At 39.2% G+C, this 20,315-nt stretch overlaps 1 protein-coding gene across 2 annotated transcripts in view; it reads right to left on the bottom strand.

Annotated features, from left to right (window-relative positions):
- Positions 1-20,315, bottom strand: part of LOC110827831 (uncharacterized) — a 350,935-nt gene that overhangs the window by 25,694 nt on the left and 304,926 nt on the right. For both annotated transcript variants that reach the window (XM_087341458.1, XM_087341463.1), the window contains exons 4-6: positions 4,840-5,040; positions 4,413-4,756; positions 4,104-4,323 (exon numbers count right to left, since the gene is read on the bottom strand). In XM_087341458.1, the coding sequence (XP_087197584.1) occupies positions 4,104-4,323; positions 4,413-4,756; positions 4,840-5,040 (765 nt within the window). The remainder of the gene's footprint in view (positions 1-4,103; positions 4,324-4,412; positions 4,757-4,839; positions 5,041-20,315) is intronic.

Genomic DNA, 20,315 nt, shown 5'->3' with positions numbered 1-20,315 from the left:
ACCCTACTTGCAACTGGAATGTCAGGGGTTCGATCTCTCCAAATGATGCAAGTAACTAATATTTACTTTTCAGTTTATGACACGACATTCCTGTGTTACAAACGCCATCCGACAATGTTTTGTCTTCCGGACTACCATCTAGAAACGTTAAAGAAAACAAATCTATGTCAATATTAGTCCTGCATTTGGGTTCTGCCATCGTGCGGAAGTGGAATTTGTAACAGACGTTTCGGAAGAACACTCGACTTATATCATCAGGGGGTGAACTGTGTAGGACGGTTATATAATCGGGTTGTTATAGGTAGCATTTGCTTATGTAGGGCCGTATTTATCCGTTCACGTTGCACCGATTCTATTGGGTCAGGCTAGACAAAAGCTCGTCCCCAATTTCTAGGGGCCCCGGAGAAATACACTGTTCGCATTTACAGTGATCGAAAAGTCACACAATCTGATTAAAAAGTTTACCGCTGGCTGCAATTCGATATAGTTCGACAGGATTAATGAACACACAGTAGAGCTGTGGCCATACGTACAAGAGCCCAAGCAGGTCACGCCATGTCGTAACCTGCTCACGTCAGCCCGTTAATTGTCTCTGAACAGCAAAAGTTCAAGGGTCTTTTTCGCGAGTGTAACCAGTGTTTATTTTAATTGTCCAACATCTCGATTTTCCTTGACCTGCCAAAATAAATTCAAGGACGCGTGTCCTGGCACTTGTAAGCCAAAGAAGTCGAAAATATCTCGTTTGATGAACCGTTTTCGTGAAGCAGAATGCGTGCAGAACAGAAACTGTTATGGCTGGCCTTCGATGTTAAGTGACGATAGTTCGAACGATATTTGTTGAACTTTGTTACGCTGACCACGAAAATCACTGTGGGGTGGATTATCCTTCGGAAGCGTACACAAGGCTACAAAGATTTTAAAATTCCATTCATATCGTGTAGATGTACAAGAAGTCAAGAATCGATACGATGAAAAACGACTTAATTACTGTAGATGGTTTAGACACTTCATTCGAGTGAGTACAGATATTTTAGATAAAGTCTCTTTAAGGGACGAGGTATTTTTCGTCGTAAGTGGTCACGTTTATAGCCAAACTAACGTAATATGGAGTGTGCCGAAAATATACATACTTTCCATTACAGACCGTCCCACTCCTCAGCAGTCGGAGAATGTACGCTGTCTCATGACGGAGGTCCCATTTTCTTCAGTAAAAGACAACAGCTGAACGTTACCAGGAATTGATTATAAATATCATTTACCTTTTTAAAGTTAACAAATAAGACTGTCGGTTTCAGCAAATCAGGGCTACGTCACATACAACAAATTCAACAACACAGACGTTGAACGAGCCCTTTAGTATCGCATTATTTATCGAAATTTGTCGCCCTTAGGTAATTGGATATTTATATTTTTTTTGGGGGGAGTGAGAAGAAATCTAACAAAATACTGAGGTGTGAATTTCACTCTTCACCTTGTAGTATCAAACGGGAGGAGAACTGTAAATGCTGGATGCCGTAAGCATTTTCAACACTTCTTGTTTTCTGAATTTAATAAAATTTATTTTTAACAAATTAAACATCTGTCAGAACGGGTTGCTTCATTTCACCTCTTCTGTCCCATCATTTAACACACTCCACGAAACGTGTTCATCGAAAACGGTGCCAGGACACAACAGCACAGATATAGAATAGGGAACGCGTCGCGGCGGACGTGTTAACACGGTAGAAGCACTCGGAGACCATCACCGTTCCATGAATGGTTCCGAATCGTTTTAGTAACCAAGCGACTGTTAAAAGGTCTATAATTTTATAGAAAGAAAGCCAAGTTGCTTTTCATGCTAACATTAAAATACATTTAGAAGTTCTAATAACAGGTCGTGTCTGTAACAGACAAGCGACCGTCTGCTATATAAACTGACCAATCACCGGTTACTTTACGCACGAGTCTGGGACTCTACTGCAACTACGTTAAGTAACTTCACAGATTACAGGTTTTTTAGAAGCTAATCGTCTCCCTGCTAGCCAAGAAATTTTCAGCATTTTATAGATCCGGAAGGTTAAATACCTTGTCCAAAAATTCATCTACTGGACCTTATTCTGAGCTAAATAAAACTTGACGAAGTTATATTTATTTTAAACATTATTTTTTTCAAAATATGAATAATCTTCAATGTACACCAAGGTGTTATAAGTCCAAGAACCTGATCTACAGAGATTGGTAACACTCAAATATCATGTCCATTCTTCGTTGTTTACGTCTTTCGAAATAATCCGTCTGAAATGGAAGTCCCATTATAATATTTGATATGTACAATGCTTATTTCTTTACAGTAGGATTTTATCTCGCTGTAAAACTCCTAGCATTTGAGGACCATCCTTTGTCCACTGTCCACGACTGCTTATTCAGCATATTCGAATATTTCCTCCATATTTGGATGCTGTTTTCTCCACGCGCCACGCGCTATGGACCAGCGCCCTAATTCCATGAACATGCCTTAAGTGCTATTGGATGAAGGTTAACGGAACGAATACAGGCCTAGCTTGCAGATTTCTAACAAGCGTTTAAAATTCTTGCTAGAACTACGCCTGACGTAAAAACCAGCTGTTAAGGACAAACACGTGGTTCAGCAATATGAAAGCGGCTTTGGGTTCGAGAATATAAAAGTTCCGAGCCGTTGAATACGATATGTATATTTCAAAGCACTGAGAGATATCCATTATTTGAACGTATGGAAGGTCCAAATCCTTTGACAGATTTATGTGAATAGGAATCGCTTTATATCATGGTTCAGACGTATTTGTACGTCTCTATGTAAAAGCTTGTGATAAAATCAAACAGGATTTTAGGTACAAATATTTGAGAAAACCTGCCTGCATTCCCAAAACTGGGAAAAGAAATGGACGTAGATAATTCAGTGCGTTACAAAAGTTACACGTCCTACATGTTTTCACGTATTCAGACAGTATTCATTTTATACTGAATAAAAAAATATAAACTCTTTGAAATTATGTTTTACAAGAACCCAGAAGCCAATCAGTGCATGAAGGGAATATTTTACTGGAGCAAGGAATTTTTAGAAGTACGAATGTTTGTCGATAAACGGTCGAAACTGACGCTCTTGTCTCAAAACCAGGGTACAACAAAATAGCAAATAAACACATCAGCCCACAAAGCATTAAATTCTTACTATGTTACAATACAATTATTATATGGAATAATTTTGTGTAGTGAATATTTACAATGTGTTTTAAATCGTCCTGAAGAGCCTTTCACATTCATATTGTAAAAAGAAAACAAACAAATGCTGAACGATTTGCGTAATGTTGAAGACAAAACTCGTACTTGAGTTTCTCACGCGATGTTAGTTTAAACAATGGTTTTCTGCCTTGTTACGCCGTGTGATGTTCTGGGAGTACAAGAAGTTTTTCGAGAAACGTACTGCTTCCATCTTCCACCCTGAGGATTGCAACAATCCGGGAGAACACTATCAAAGATGCGATTCGTTAAGAGCTTGAATACCTACTTTAAATCATGACGCACAGAAGGAAATACGAATTTTTTTATCGATTAATCGACTATTCTTATATTTACAATGCAGGATAACAACGATACAGGTAGTAAAAATAACAGTCCTCGGGTAAACTAACCTAACCTAACCTAACCTAAATTTAGCTTTAATGTTCCATCTATAAGATAGACTAAAAGAAGACTCAATTAATGAAACTAAACGTACGAAATTAAAGAGGAAATGAGAACAGAACAGCAGAGAATCCAGTCACCATCTTACAAAAGTACGTAAATGTGAACAAATATTGAGATTGCACAAGTAGAGGAGGAACAGTACAGTCAGGTGGAAATTATTAAAAACACAATAGTACATCATTAGATTGTTATCAGTTTACATAACAGCAGATAAAACAGTCCAAATACGGATGATGAGACGGATAAATATGCCGAAGAATGATTTACTGATCGATGTGCAACTAAACGAATACATGACCCGAGAGACAGACTGACTTACATGCAGATTGGCTTAGGTCGCTAGACGATCAGCCTAATAGACTTATCAGAAAGGATCTAGTGATATCAGACCGGCGCCTTACCTGCACCTCCAGCTCAAAGCCCGGCAGATAGCTAAGCGGCACGGGGTGGAAGGGGTTGTCGAAAGGCGAAGTGTGGAATTCTAGAAGCATGCTGGGACCGCTGCTCACGATGTCTGGGACTACGTCGCCCCCACAAAGGCGCACCAGCACAGAGTCGGTCGTCGCACCGCCATCATACACCGTCAGGTAGTCCTGCACGACGTTGCACTGGTCCCACACCCTGCAAACACCGAGTAGCAGTGGGGCTTTAAAACCGGGGCTAATACAGACAGAGTGCTTCAGAACACGGTCGAATACGCACGCACTCACCTGAGCACTCGCTGGCTGCGGTCGTATTTGACGATCTGGTCCTTTATGTGGATCTTGTGGCTGTTCCGCTGTCGGACCGCCAGCATGGCGTGCTTGCCACGCGGGACCTGCCGATGCTCGACCCGGTAGTAACACGTCACATTGCGAGGGTAGACGCCGGGGTAGTTGGGCGACTGGATACGGCAGGGACGAGTATCGCATCGCTCCAGGATGCGGTCACAGTACGACCCAGGGACCAGGTCGCCACGCCATGTCGCGACGCTACTGTTCCCATATCTCAGACGAGCCTCGCTGCGTCTCAGGAACTTGTACGCTAACTTGAAGTCGAAGTTATACCCGATGCCCTACGACAGACATTAGGTTGAATTCTGGTACGCGTAAATTGCCGTGGTACTTGGAAAATTGCAGTCACACATTGACAGTTTACCTGCTCTGATAGTCGATACAGCTGAAGAGTGAGGTTAAGTGACGTCGTCTCGCTATAGTACACGGTGTAACCCCACGCACTGCCACACCACTGCCCTCCTGTGGACGGTCGGTCCAACTCCTTGATCGTCATGTGACCGTCCGGACAGCCATCGGATGTGAAGGACACAAACTTTCCAACCGTGAATGTGTCAAAGGTCAGCTGCAAGGGAAGAAACAGACTTCGTCATTACATCGAAAACGTCAGGTTAAATGTTCCAAATCGAATCTCACGTCTTTCGATTTCCCAAACGTCTTTAATCTCATACAGATGTTAGCACATTTGGCGATTCCTATATCATCATGATGCGTCTATCACCGATCACTGATAGAGACAGAAGTGGATCGTCCATTTTGTGTACTCACTCGATTATTGGTTAATTTTTAAATGGATGCATAGATTCTCTTGATCAGCACAAGGAAATAGTTCTTTACACTTTGTCACAGGTTGACAATAAGGATTAAATTCTGATATGTTTAACCGAATGCCTTTTACGTTTGTTTGCCACAACAAGGACGTAAACGCAGTGTTAGAAAGATCTTGCCAAAGATCACAGTCATCGACTTCATTGCCTGATCAAAAACTGACGCCACGTGATGCATTCTGCTCATGAATCGTTGAGCCATGATTCAGGTGCACCCACCGTGTTTCCAGTCAGAAGCGGGAGGTCGCTTTACATATCGCCATTATACAGCACTGATGCATTTATGCCGATAAATGCCTCCACACTTTGAATCTCTCATCATGAAACGTCTGTAGCGCCTGTAACGGTGGCTTTGTGTGTCAGATCAGCTAAAGCTTATAATTCCTGAGCGTAAAATTCTTACAGTGGGAGAGTTACATAATTAATTTCTTCTTCCTTTCGATAAATGTTTAATAATATCACCGATATAAATCCTTAGAATAAAATCAATGATCAAAAATACAAAGCTGTCATTATATTTGTACAACCTTGTTAGCACCAATTAACATACTTAAGTCGACAATTTGGTAATTCATCATCAGGGATCGCCCTGATAATGGAGACAGCAAGGACCTCTGAAGCGTCTGTAATTTTCCATCAGACAACAGGACGCAACAACCCAGAAGAAAGCCATCTTCAAACACACCGCCGTCAAAAACTCAAATTCTACATAGTCAACATCATCATCTAACAATCAAATACTTACGCGACTAATTTATCAATCTAAATTATTGTTGTTATTATTGATCAGAGAACCAACAATTCTTCAATAAGTAGGCACATTACCCGTGTCTTAACAAGTTCTACACCTACTTCCAGCGTATTGTAGTTGCTTTATGACTCTTTCGTTAAATTAGACTTGAAAAAATATTTAACTTGTGTAACAAAATCGATTACTCCAAACAAATTATGCGAGCTGTCAGGCACAGTGAATCTTCGCAGGGCTCCATTTTAACTTGCAGTAACTGGGGCGATATTGAACTAGTCACTGTGGTAAAATTCCGATAGTTAATTAAAGGTAATTCTTGTATTGACAATGAGCGGTTAGTTGCCAGTAGCGCGGCGCCCGTTATTGGAACATGGCAATACATCACGTGACCGCAGCCTTCAGGCGAGACGAGCGTGAACGAGTGGTGTGGGTTACGGCACGCAGCAGAGTAATCCAGAAGCTGATAGTCGTTCAGCCAATCAAGAAATTCCTCGACCCTTTTTAAAAACAGAAGTTACATTATAGTGGTCACATGAGCTTGCTTCTCGCCCTTAACATCACGATAAAGACGAATGGCATACTTTACATACTTTAAGTGAACTATTTGACTCCTTTCAGCAAAATTATTCTGGAGAAGCTGATGACCGCTCAGCTGGCTAAGAAATAATCTTCCATTTATAGAACACGAATGTTCATTACCGTGTTCATAACATTCTGCAAATGGATCCATATCTTCACGTTAATTTATTCCAAACCTTCAAAGGCTATTAAGAAAACATTAATTTTAATATGATTCAGCCATCTAGGCCTATATCTCTTAAGTATTCTTTTTCCAGCAGGTATGCATGTCTCGTATGTTCCACCTAGCGCCCAACACACCGTTCTTATGTTAATCGCCCAGTCATGGTGGCGCTATTTCATAAAGAGATTCATCTCTTGGAATCTTCATACCACAGTTTAACTTTCTTGTTCTCCGTAAATAAATAAGGTACACTTCCAAGTACGTCTAGCTGTTTGTCTCTGTTTGCAGTCAGATTCGAGAAAGTTGCCAAAAAATGAACATTTTACAGGGAAGGACAGCGCTTTAATGGAATCAGTTATGTAAAGCTGAGAGTCTGATGTACCTTACTGTTCAAAAAAATAAAGCGAGTTCTGGCAAATAACTTCTGAGTAAAGTTTGGGGCAGAACGAGACACCAAAGCGCTGAACATTTAGCGTACACAATAAAAATTCTATTTTTAAATTACTTCCATGTTTTACAGTTCTGTCCAACTATTGTTCAGTTTACATAGCGACCGTTAAAAGAAAATAAACAAGCTACATTTTATATTTTACATTTGTCTCCTCTTTTCCTCATTTGAATGTGATGTGAACACAGGGAAATACATCATAAAAATTCTCATAGAAATACTTCATGATCTCAAAACTGAATTCAGTGAAAGCCAGTGTGTGATTTCCGTTCTGGGAGATGCAAATATTGCAAACGCATTCATCTTGTTACACTGGCTTCCTGCTTAGATGCTACAGGGAAGTAGAAAAAACGTAAATAGAAATGTGACGCTCTGCGCTCTCTACAGCAAGCAAGCCATTCACTGCTCCACAGCGCCTCTACTGGCTTTACTTCCAAACACCAGGCATAAAGAACGTCCCTGTGTATTATCAGAATCTAAAGGTTCATACATACATACATTCCAGATGTCGGCCATTTTGAGGCTCTACGTGATTGTCAAAATGTCTCTAAAACAATAATTGAAACTCCATTAACCAACACTCTGGTAAAGAGGGTGGATCAGTAGTAAACACAGAGGAATTTACACACATGTTCATTTCTCATTACCAGAATGCAGAATATAATTGCATTATAAGGATAGCTAATGAGTCCTTTGAAAACGTGGTAATGTTCATACTTCGGGAACGACAGTAGAGGATCAAACTTACAGGCCTAATCACGATTTAATTAAGAGCAGGTTAAATTAAATTAAACTGTTATACATGTCACGAGGATCTGAAAATTTAACAGTAATAAAGTGAGACTGTGGTTATGTAACGCTACGAGACTGGGATTATTAGAAAATCATGACAATTATGTAGGCCACTTTCGATAAAGTATTTCAATGTTGAATAGTTGCGGGCAGGGATAATGAATGTCTTGCATATTTACTGTATACACTGAAATAAGAAAGCGTTCCAGTAGCATGACGTCACACAAAATTTTCCACGTTTACTGCAAGTTCAATAAGAGTCCAAAGATGGCTTCCTTCTAGTGTGTTTCTCTGTGTATTCTGGTAGTTTCGTGAACTGTATTTAAGAGAAGCTTACAGCTTACATTAACAAAACGATGAGACTCAGCGTCCTGACGATGGAGGCAGCAAATTTCGCCGAAAAACGTTGGCCAATACGTATCAGAATACGCGGTGCAACATCCCACAAAACAGCCATCTCCATACTCGTCGCCATGAGAATCCGAAATATCATCCAACAGAAAAGTCGGAATATTACCCACAAAGTCGAGGACACTGCAGAAAATTCACTTCGTAACAAATGTCACATCGATCGAAACTAAAATAGACCAAAATCCGTCTCGCATCCACAAAAGCCACTGGTCCTATGATATGTCGCCTGAGACACTACTATATCTCCATCGGAACCCTCGGGGTTTCCTTGCCGCCTGCTAACTAACTAGCTGGCTTACTGAACTCGAAGGTTCATCACCGAATTAACCAAAGCCCTCCACCGGACCCTGTCCTGGGCCAACAAAATCCAATCTCCTATCTCCCATAGATCCCGCCTGAGATTATCCTCCCATCTACTTCTAGGTCTCCCCAGTGGTCTCTTCCCCTCAGGCTTCCCAACCAGTACCCGGTGCACACCTCTTGTCCCATCCATGCGCACTACATTCCCCGCCCATCTCATTCTTCTCGACTTAATCACCCTGACAATACTGGGGGAGGAGTATAAATTCTTAAGTTCGTCATTATGTAGTTAATAAATTTAAATATTCGTAGTTGCGAGTCATGGCAATCACTAACATAGCGGCTAACAGAGATCAGTAGACCATCAACATAACCAATATATTACATCTCATTTATGTAGATATATCATTAACACTAAATGATTCTGCTTATCGCCATCATCAGATGTGCTGTAGACACGTCAAGATTCAAACTCAACGTGTTAAAATTCGTAATTAATAGAATGATATGCTGGAAGTTTCACTAACTTTTTAAAATAATAAAAGTAAAGATAAATCTCTGAAGTCTGTAAAATGTACGATGTGGTAAATTTGATTTCGATATCATGAAGTCAGAGATATTATTCGTTATAAAGATGGCGGCACACCGAAAACTGAAGTGTGATATATCTACATATATTAACCTTTGCCATTCATTACCTTCAAAACAGGATGCAAACGTTTAAAATTTACGATGATGATATGTGAGCGGGCTGCATGTTCAACAGGGCCCTGCAGTCTCCATCATCAGTGCAATAATCGCCCTGATGACAAAGGCAGCAAGGACCTCTGAAACGTCGGTAAACTTCTGCCGACTACGCGGCGCAACAACCCAGAAGACATCCATCTTCAGATGAATTTTCTCAAAAACCTCATGCTGTTTCACGCTGTGATGTTAGGAAAATACAAGAGGTAAGTGGCCTCTAAACGCGTGTTTGCGTCACAAACATTGTGCTATATGAAAGCACTGTTAGTGATGTTGATAAATTAACTCTCACCAGTAAATACAGATGGTGTTGTTTGCAATTTTAGGATTCAATACATTTATCGGCCGTTGCCCGGCATTAATTCGTCTCTCGCTAAATAATGTATGGTCATCCCATTCGTTAGTTACAAAACAGAGGAGCATCAGTTAAAACGTTGCCGATACCGTATTTTACACATCCGGAGGTTTTCTCACCTTTTCGAGATAACACGGAAGCGAAAACTTAGGCTGTTGTTGTCTTAAGTACCTCCACTTCTTAAATCAGGCCAGTGGACGTAAAAGCTAAGTGCTCAATTTAATACACCAAATCCTGTACAATCAACGTCCAGTGAAGTGTTACATAAAATATGGTTTTGTAAAATGCATACCTTTTACGCGCTGTAGAAAACCATAATTTTCTTGATTTGCGTTATATGAATTAAATTGTTTTCCCACTGTTGATGACCTCTAACTAACTAAGTAACTAGATGGCTTACCGAACCCGAAGGTTCATTACCGAGTTAACCAAAGCCCTCCACCTGAAACTGCTCTGTTCAACTCCTATCTCCCATAGATACCGCCTGAGATTATCCTCCCATCTACGTCTAGGTCTTCCCAGCGTTCTCTTCCCCTCAGGCTTCCTAAACAATACCCGGTGCACACATCTTGTCCCATCCATGCGCGCTACATGCCCAGCCCATCTCATTCTTCTCGACTTAATCATCCTGACAATATTGGGGGAGGAGTACAGATTTTTAAGCTCATCATTATGCAGTTTTCTCCACGCCCCATCGTCTTCTCTCTTAGGCCCAAATATCCTCCTCAACACCAGATTCTCAAACACCTGCAAACTGTGTTCCTCCCTCTGAGTGAGAGACCATGTTTCACACCCATACAAAACAACAGGTAAGATTATTGTTTTGTACACTTTAATTTTCAGGTTCTTAGAAATCAGACGGGAAGACAAAATATTTTGAACTGAGAAGTAGCAAGCATTTCCAGAATTTAGTCTCCTCCTAACTTCCTCATGAGTGTGATTTTGATGACCTCTTCAGGTCGAAACTCGTTTGGTATTAGTGTTCTTCAAAGTGTGTTTGTATGCTTCTAGTTCTTGTTCTGAACACGGTTCAGGTCAATTAGACGTATTGAGATGTCAGACAGATTCTTCAAACCATCTCTTTCGTCATCTTTCTAAATCCCGCTTTCCTCGATATATATATTTAAAAAATCGTCTCTTTAATCCGTAATTTGAAATCCTGGTAGCAATACTTCTTCATTTCTGGTGTTCCTTAATAGCATCGGCCATTTTGTTAACTTAAGTTCCTTGTATCCTGAATTCGCAGTTTCCCAAAGTTCTTTCTGTTAATAAATGCTTTAATGTATTTATTTTTAATTTATAACTCTATAAACAGAAAGTTAAATTAAACCCGCCCATGAATTTTAGGAAATAGTTTATCTGTATCCAAGTGAGGAACTTTTGAGCCACATTACATTGACAAAGTTTTGCGTACAAGTGTTTTATTTTCAACTTCGTTTCTGACAAAAAAGAGATTTGTTTTTTTTTGTTCTGAATGTACACTTGAGGTTTCCGGTACTTGGATTAGTAAAATAAAGTTAACTCCTTATCTTTAGGACTTTTAAAATTAGTAATATTGTTTTCCCGAAACTACATACAAGTATTTTCAGGTAGAATTCTAAAAGAGTAATTTCCTATTGCACAAATTTCTAGTCCCACGTATCTGTTGTTTGTTACTGTCATATGTTGCCAACAGTAAGTTTACTTTCCACCAATCATATGAAATGTAGCTCACAAGTTAGCGTTGTGGCGGTGCGCCAGTGAACATACGATTGAATCCTGTGTGAGTAATATTTTTTGGTGTTCGATTTACAATAAAAATGAAATGAGATGATATTTTAAATATTAAATATTTTAAATATTAAATGTTAATTATAGTAATAATATTTAAATATTTAAATATTAAATGTTAATTATAGTAATAATATTTAATACAATATTTTATTGTAATTAGACGGTTAAAATAAACAATTATAAACAATAAAAATGAAGTTACAAGTTACCAGGATTTGTTGTTGTTTTTCTGTGGCCTTGAAGTTTACAATTTGGTGACGTCAACTATTATGCAAGATAATTCTTAGTGTTACTACGCTCAGGAAATCTAAATTCTCACATGAAATAAGTATCCAATAAGGCCTGAAAGTTCATCGTCGCCACCAAAGAACACGCCATTGGACTCAGTTCAAATGACTTCGTATATTAACGAAAATACAATTTAATACCATTTTCCTCTTTACTTCTTGGTGTCCCATTGAATGTGGTCGCGAATCAAAATCTTTTATTACTTATTTTATTTATATATTCTTTCCACTCCACTCAGCTCAGTTTTCCTGATTTAAGCTATCCAATAGTATTATATAAGGATATAAAAATAATTAAATGTACTATTAAGTATGCAATTTACTCAAATTTTACTTCATCTGTCAAAGATGCAAACCTTTGTTTAATCCACTTCAACATAAATCTTATTCGAGTGCCACAAAAATTTCCCAAGCATGTAATTCTCTACGTAATGAAACTTGATGAAGAACTCAGGAGTTAAATGGACAATTACGATCAAAAAGATATGACGTGGATTAGACCGGCTCTTAAATGTTCGTTTAACGTGAAACATCAAAAAGGATCTTTCTGTTGTTCCTAGTCTTGTGAATGGGTGCGACGCGTTAATTCATCTCAATGCCCCGTCAAATATACCGTAATGAATCCCGTTTTAATGAGGCTTTATTGAAAATACGTAGAGATATTCGATAATCGCATTTGGAAATATGTCGAGTTCAAAGGCCCGGGAATCGATTGCCATGACGCTCGACAACATTTTATGCATGTGGCTTCCGGTATCAATTTACAAATTTCGCTCAGGTGACACACTACAGCAATATATCCTCTTAATTTTATTGTACGAGCTTGGTAAATAAAACATGAACTTTTAATTGGTCTCGATAAACCAATGTTTTATCATCCTGTATCACCATCATGAAATGTCTAAAAAAGTTTCAAATTGTAACTGCACGCGGTTCGAAGTCCATTATGAATCATACTTATATAACTGTTTTATTTAATGGAATTTCTAAAGTAAATATAAATTCGGTTTTCGGGTGAGAGCCCCATCGAGTATGTGATGTTAACTGACGTTTCGGCGAACATTCCAGTTGCCATTTTCAAGCAAGTATTTGAAAGCTTTTAATCATCTTTGAGAGGGAAAGTGCGAGAAATATTTCGATCTTCTCCGCCCCGAAACCATTTTAAACACCACCAGGCTCCACTCGTCTCACAAAGAATGTGAACAACACTGGGTAATCAGTTTAAAATTTGCGCCAATTTAATCAAACAAATAAGTTAGCAGTGATATTAATATTACATACACCTCAAAATTTTGCACGAGAAATTTTTATAATATTTACGATGCAAAATTAAACATTGAAAAGACATCGTAATGGTCACACAACATTTAAGAAATGCCATTCAATTGCTTCAGAAGTTATTATAGGGGACAAACAAGATTTATAGAATGACCTTGAATTAACTACACTGCAGACAAGACAGAAGTTTTTCAACGTAGCGGCGTACAGGCTGTATTTTTCCTATATCAAAACTAGGTCAATGCTATATCAGGATCTCACAAGCAATTGTCGCTGAGCTATTTCCGTGTCTACAACATATCGTATATTATTCAATGGACGCTGTGATATGCTTCCAGCTGGTTGATCAGCAACATGACGACGCATGTGACATTGCCAAAACTATCGAAACTAGAACGTACATGACATACAAGACTGAGAGGCAATAAATAAATGTGTGCTACATTCTTGTGTTCAGCTCTGTACAGATTAACGTGAATAAAGTACAACTCCGTTCAACAGAGAAAATTAATGTATTTACATCTATACCAACTTCTTTACAGGGACTTAATTAGTACAGCTTCTGTGTTTCTCTTAAAATATTTGTATTTTCACCCAATTAGTGAACATCATCATTATCGACCAGAATCTGATGTGTCTTATTCGATTCCAGTTCCTCTTCGATTTCTCTGACCTTCCTGGTGGCTTATAAACTTGAAAGAAACTCTTTCCAGTACATTCAGACGGCACAAATTCCATTATCTTTGATCCGGTTGAAACACTAGTCTTGCTGTTCTACTATTGCTTATGTCAATATCATTTATCAACTGTACAGGCTACACAGTAACGAAATTAAGTTTATGGTCGATAATAAATTTTGAAAGAAGTTGAAGAAATCGGTTGTAGAATATTTTACTGTATTATCCTAGATACTTTTATAATTTATACTTCTCGTTAAGTATTATTAGTATGATTAAATTAACAACTTTTGGACGGTAGATATTAGTGGCCGGTTGCTGACTGATTTCAAAGGTAAATTAAATTTTGCTAAAGGAAGTTTATGCAGCAGTTAGTCAAGAAATTCGTGTAATTTCATGAAACCTATAGCACCGTTACCGTGAGACCGACTGTGGTGTATTTCCTGGGCCACAATAATCCAGTACACACATTTAAAATTTATTTATATTAATTAATTTAATATTATCCTTCCATCTACACACATGTCCTGCAAAGAATCATCTTCCTTCTTATATTTTTATTAACCTTCAGTCATACATTTGATTTGATCACCATAATAATATTGTTTGCACACAAATTATGAAGCTACTCATTGTGTTTGTCTTCAGCATCCTCTTACAACGTGTCTTGCAGGTTCAATTATTCTTCTCAATGCTCTGCTCTCAGACTTCCATCATTTTATGTTCTTCTCTTAGCATGTGACACCAAGTTTCGCAAGTATACAAAACAACTATTTCTTAAGCCTACATTTTTCCATCAAGTTACAGAAGGCAAGACAAGTACAGATCTCAGTCAGGTTGTTGGATATCATGGTAAAGGTTTTCCGTTGGTTTTACCTAGTCGCTTACGGCTAATATGAGACAGTACGCTGAAACAGGCCACTACCACTTCCTTACAAATCATTTCCCACTCGCAATACAGGAACGTTCAAATGCTTCACTTGACACTTTGAACCCCATCCCGCGTAGTTAAAATAACCTAAGAATCGTTGTGTCATCAACAAAGTTCTCGGTGAGTTACAGGGCACAGATGAAAAAATTAAAATGTATTGACGTAGATGGGAGGATAATGTCAGGCGGGATCTATGGGAGATAGGAGTTGAAGGAGACTGGATTTTGTTGGCCCAGAACAGAGTTCGGAGGAGGGCTTTGGTTAACTCGGTGATGAACCTTCGGGTTCGGTAAGCCATCTACTTATAGTTAGTTATATACAATGTGATGTTTGAGGTTCTCACTTTGGTGAGTACGATGATGGTGTTATGAACTTTGGCATGTGTAGTCTCAATGGAAAACGCTGACGTTTCGGCGATGGAGATTATGTTTCTCTAAAACGTCCGCAGCTATCGACGAGTCTGCACGAAGCCAAAATCCAGAAGAGCATCATCCAGAAGCCAGATCGATAACCCTCAAGGGAAGGGACCAAATAGGAGACGAGTTTCAGAGAAAAGATTGTTGAGGTGCAGACTACATTTCTTTGTTTCTGTATAAGGACTAATGGCTGTCTTGTGAACACAGCAGTGAACCAACGGGCTGCATAAAAAGCGAGACATTTTTCGATTATTACCATCTTTAGGAGGAATTTTCTGTCTGGAGCTACTAATGCATATCTGTGAGGCAAATGCATGAAATGCAGGATTTGAGGTTTACATTGCGGCTAGTTTGAAGTTTGGTAGAAGTTTACGAACGTGTTAGAGGTGCTTGCTGCCTACATCATAAGGGCGATGAGTACACTCTGTAACGTCGGTAAACTTCAACCAGACTAAACGGTGCAACAACCCACAAGACAGCCATCTTAAAGCGCATGAAATATTGTACGTATCTGAGTTAGGTAAGCAACTGCGTATTGCACTCGCTACTTTAGTAGTCGAAATAAAAAGGTTTTTATTTTAAAAAATATCTTTAACATCATGTAAAGTTTTCAATGTCAAAAAATGAACCATTAATCACATGCAATTCAAACACGATTAAAATCTTCTATAAATTCGTATTATTTGCCTCGTTGTACGGGGAGTGTATAGGCTTAAACAAAATGGCTGAAAGACGCTGATGACAGCGGAGGAAAGGCGCAATACTTAGCATCAGAATAAAACATTCAGGGAGCCAGAGGAAGCAGGTCTGCCAACATTACTCAAAATCAACCAACCGTGTCTAACATCATACCAAGAACCTTTGTTCCCCTCGCACGTATGAGAGCTTCACACTTGTTTCGCTCTGATATTGTCTCTTCGTCTACACTGCGTAGTGCTCGAAGGCCAGCGAAGTTTATTCTCCTCTCACTTCGTCTGCGTGTCTCGACGGAACACTTAGCCGTCATGAACATTGCAGTAATGGCTATATTTTATCCTCCTCGTCTCCTTACGTGAAATGTGTGACCATTTTGGACTCAGTTCAGTTGCCAGTTTCTGTCCGTTTTTGCTTGTTAACCGTTTATGTCGCCGTCAGTTTTCCTAGTTCCACGCAGCGCGCAGTCTTTTGTTTTGGTGCCTTCTTTTCGTGAGGATTCCACCCCTACCACTCGTCAGTCCTCTTTGCCCTTCCTTCTCAATTAATACGTTATTCATAAAATAAGCTGTACGTATTAAGGGTCGTTTTATGATTAACCAAATATATTCGATAAAAGAATACCCATACACAATTTATTTCTCAATTCACAGTTAAGTTTCGCGATGTAAGGAATGAGCGATATCAGTACAGATAAAGTAAAGTTTGTCCCATTATACGCCATCTAGGCGTTTGGGGTGAGTGGAGGTATAGCTCCTCTCTTCCTTGACCTCGGCACTAGATGGGGGTGAGTGGTCAGCATCACGCCCCGGCCGGCTTTACCCCCGGGAAAGGACCCCGGTACCCATTGTAGAGGAGGCTGGGTGGGCCCCAGAGCCGGTCTGGACGCAGAGGCTAGAGGAAAAATCCTCTGCCCCCGTCGGGGATCGAACCCCGGTCGTCCAGCCCGTAGCTAGTCACTATACTGACTGAGCTATCCCGGCTCATTATCAGTACAGATACTTGTGAGATAAAAGGACATAAAAAGGGTATTTTTAGCTACCAGGATTGTGAAATGTAATGTTTTCAGTCTCTTACATTACGCGCATGCGTAATGGAAATCAATCGCCCCGTAATTTGTAACATGGCGCTTTAGGCAAAGCATTAATATCCAGGGGCCACCCTTATCACATGGCCCGTGATAACGCAGCCCACAGACGGGAACTGACAGTCTGATGTTTCACTGCTGACACAAGGCTTATCACGCTAAATGACAGAAACGCTATTTAGATACTATAATTCCATGCAACAGTCGTTTCGGGAAGCTAACAGTCCCTCAGCTCGTCCAGAAATTCCCGTCATTTTATGGAACCCTATGCTTCAGTCAGTTCTATACGCCCGAGTTACTTTAATCCAATCCACTCTCTCACACCCAACGTCTTTAAGAGCTATTTTAATATTATACTCCCATATACGCCTACGTCTTCCTAGTTGTTTCCTCCAACACTACATCCAATCCAAATATATTCATAACCGATCTCAGACGGACTTCGCTAAACTGAATTTATTTATTTGTTGTTTATTTAACGACTAAAAGTCAAGACTGTATAAAATCGAATGGTGATTAATTGGCTAGCGTCGTGGCCTAATTTAAAATATTATGCGGTTATTTTGAGGAGGGAATGAGGAAAAGTACGAAAAATCTAAGCGGGAGCAGCCGGTCTCCGGACCGAGGTTTGAACCACGGACCTCCGGAATGTTAAACTCTCGGTCACAGCGTTTGGTCCTCTGATTCAAGAATGAACCAGTAGTTTAAGATAACGTCTCCAATTTTTAGTTCTTGTTAGTGTAATATTTTATTAAAATTTTCTATGACGAAATTTACAAACTGCCAAGGACGATTTTAAAGAGACTTTTGGACCACAGAGGTCGGAAAGCGAAGTAATGCCTTATTACTTGACTGATAGATCATGAGAATGGTAGCAGGGTCTACGTTCGTACGTCTCGCGTTTAAATTTGAGCTAACATATTCTAGCAGATTGTCATATTACGGTGGATTTACGGACCAGTGCCATTTCGTGAACCACCTTTGGGTGTACGACAAGGCCGCCTCTCTACCGAGGCGCAGTGCGGAACATTCTGCAAACTTTCTGGAAATTATTAATGAGTACAGATGGCAGCACATCGCTAATTGCATATGAATTTGTTATAACGAATAAACATATGTCGTGTCCTGCGACACGCGTGCATAAGACCCGTGTTCAGAGAACAATAAACATAATTAGCAGGTTCCGCACTGCGCGGATATTTCTTATTTAAACTGGAATGAACAGAGTTTAGATAGGTACAGAGTAATTACATTTAATCCTGAAAATTTTGGAACCAATTGTAGCCTGTCTAGTCTGCTTCCTGTTTGGTTAGATAAAACCACGGAAAGTACAGTTTCATTGTAACCCTTACAATTAAAAAAAACGACATGACGTAATTTTGAAATTACCAGTTTTATGGAAAAAATATTCTACACAAAATATAAAAATATTGAGATGATAATGTTGCGTTATATTATGTTGAATATATACTTGCTCAATTTTATCAGTCTAATCACAATAAAATAAAAAAAATTAAAATGTTCGAACATTTCGATAGAGAGCATCATTTTAATATATTTTAAATATTTAAATGTTAATTGTAGTAATATTTTAATAATTTAATATTTAATAATATTTTATTGTGATTAGACTGATAAAATTGAGCAAGTATATAAAAATATTATTAATTTCATTAATTAAATTAAAATATTCTGAATTTTCGTTTTCCCCTCCGTATTTACAATCTCCTCTTTTTCATCTGCTTATTTTCCTAATCTCTCTCTCTCTCTCCCTTGTTTCTCTTCATCAGTTACCATTCCCCTTCTTGCCTTTCTTATCTTCTGTTCGTTTATCGAACAACTCAGGTTGCCTGGGTGTAACCACCATGGATGTTTATCCACGGTGTGAAAAGGAAACCAGAGAAAGCTGTAAGGTCTTACGAGATTTTTACGTGCGGCGAAACTTCGAACCTGGTATCAGGCACGTAATTACAAATGCGCACGATTAAGCGGTATAAGATTTATACACGACACGTGCTTTCAGACACTCGGTTTCAAAAATGTTTCTGCAAGTTGTCCCATATATATTTCGTACGTCTGAAAATCCGTAACAAATAAACATCTATCAGCGTCCACTGACTGTGGCATTTAATAACTATGGATCAGCGATCTGTTTTCAGAACCGGATGGTTCCTCAACATATCAAAAAATGATTCCATAATTTGTGGAACTTTAAAGTTCATTACCGTGTTAACAAAATCTCGGCAACAGATCCCATCGTGAGTCAAATTAATCCAGTTCACACCATCATATCATATTTACTTAAGACCCTTTATAGCATTTACGCGTAGGTCTTCCAAATAATCTTTTTCTTTCAGGTTAAGAGACTATAACTCTGTACGCATTTTGCATTTCCTACGTGCGCCTTGATATGATCGCCGCCAAGAATGTGATGAGGAATGATTATTATTATTTATTTAGTGTTCTGTCTGCCGACAGGTCCATATGAACAGGATCCTTCCATCCTTTTCTCGGACTGGGAACTGTTCATATACGTTCTTGGCAGATGATCCAGAAGTGGTTTGCCATTGCCTTCTTCTGTGTGTGAATGGAGTAATTGTTGGAATGCCACGGAGAAACCGGGGAAGCCCCCGGGGGAAAACTCCGTGTTGCCTAGACCACGGCCTTGCCCAACACAAGTTATAAATTCGGGCACCGCCGGGAATCTAACCCGAGACCCCAGGATTACAAGGCCAGCGTTCTAACCGCTAGACCACCGTGGCGGTTGATGAGGAATACGAACTATAAATTTCATATTACAGCATTCTGGTTGTCGGTTCTATACTACATCATTTACTACATATTACAGCTTATATCTACGTAAAGAGACAACAGCAGAAGACATCAGTACAACTAAAAAATTACATGGGCAGTCAACATCAACGCACATACGTGTGGCAGGATCGCCCCATCTAACCGATACAACAAAATCAAAGAACAAAGCTGTTCTTTACGCCACGCCACTTAGGTCGTTGTTGCGCTGATGTGTTCCTAGATCATTGTTGAGTCTTAGGTCATATTTGCACTGCTATTATTCCAGGTCATGCAGGTTCAGTACCCCCCGTAGGAACAATGACCCTTGGTCATGCACGTTGAGTAATCCCGCAGTAAACACGATAGACTGACATGGACAGTTCCATAAGGTTCCGTCGCTCAAATCAGAAAGTAAAGAAAATATAAAACAACCCAAAAGAACAAAATGTATACAAAATAAGAGGAATAATATTAAGAATGAAAATATGAAAATGTTTTTTTCTGATTGTCCTATTGAACTTACTAAGTACAATAAATG

Source organism: Zootermopsis nevadensis, unplaced genomic scaffold, assembly GCF_977971745.1.
Source record: "Zootermopsis nevadensis isolate Lab colony 2312 unplaced genomic scaffold, Znev_1.0 Znev_ptg000003l, whole genome shotgun sequence".
NCBI classification, from domain to species: Eukaryota; Metazoa; Arthropoda; class Insecta; order Blattodea; family Termopsidae; genus Zootermopsis; species Zootermopsis nevadensis.
The sequence above is the reverse complement of the archived record's forward strand: the minus strand, read 5'-3'. Positions and strand labels throughout refer to the sequence as shown.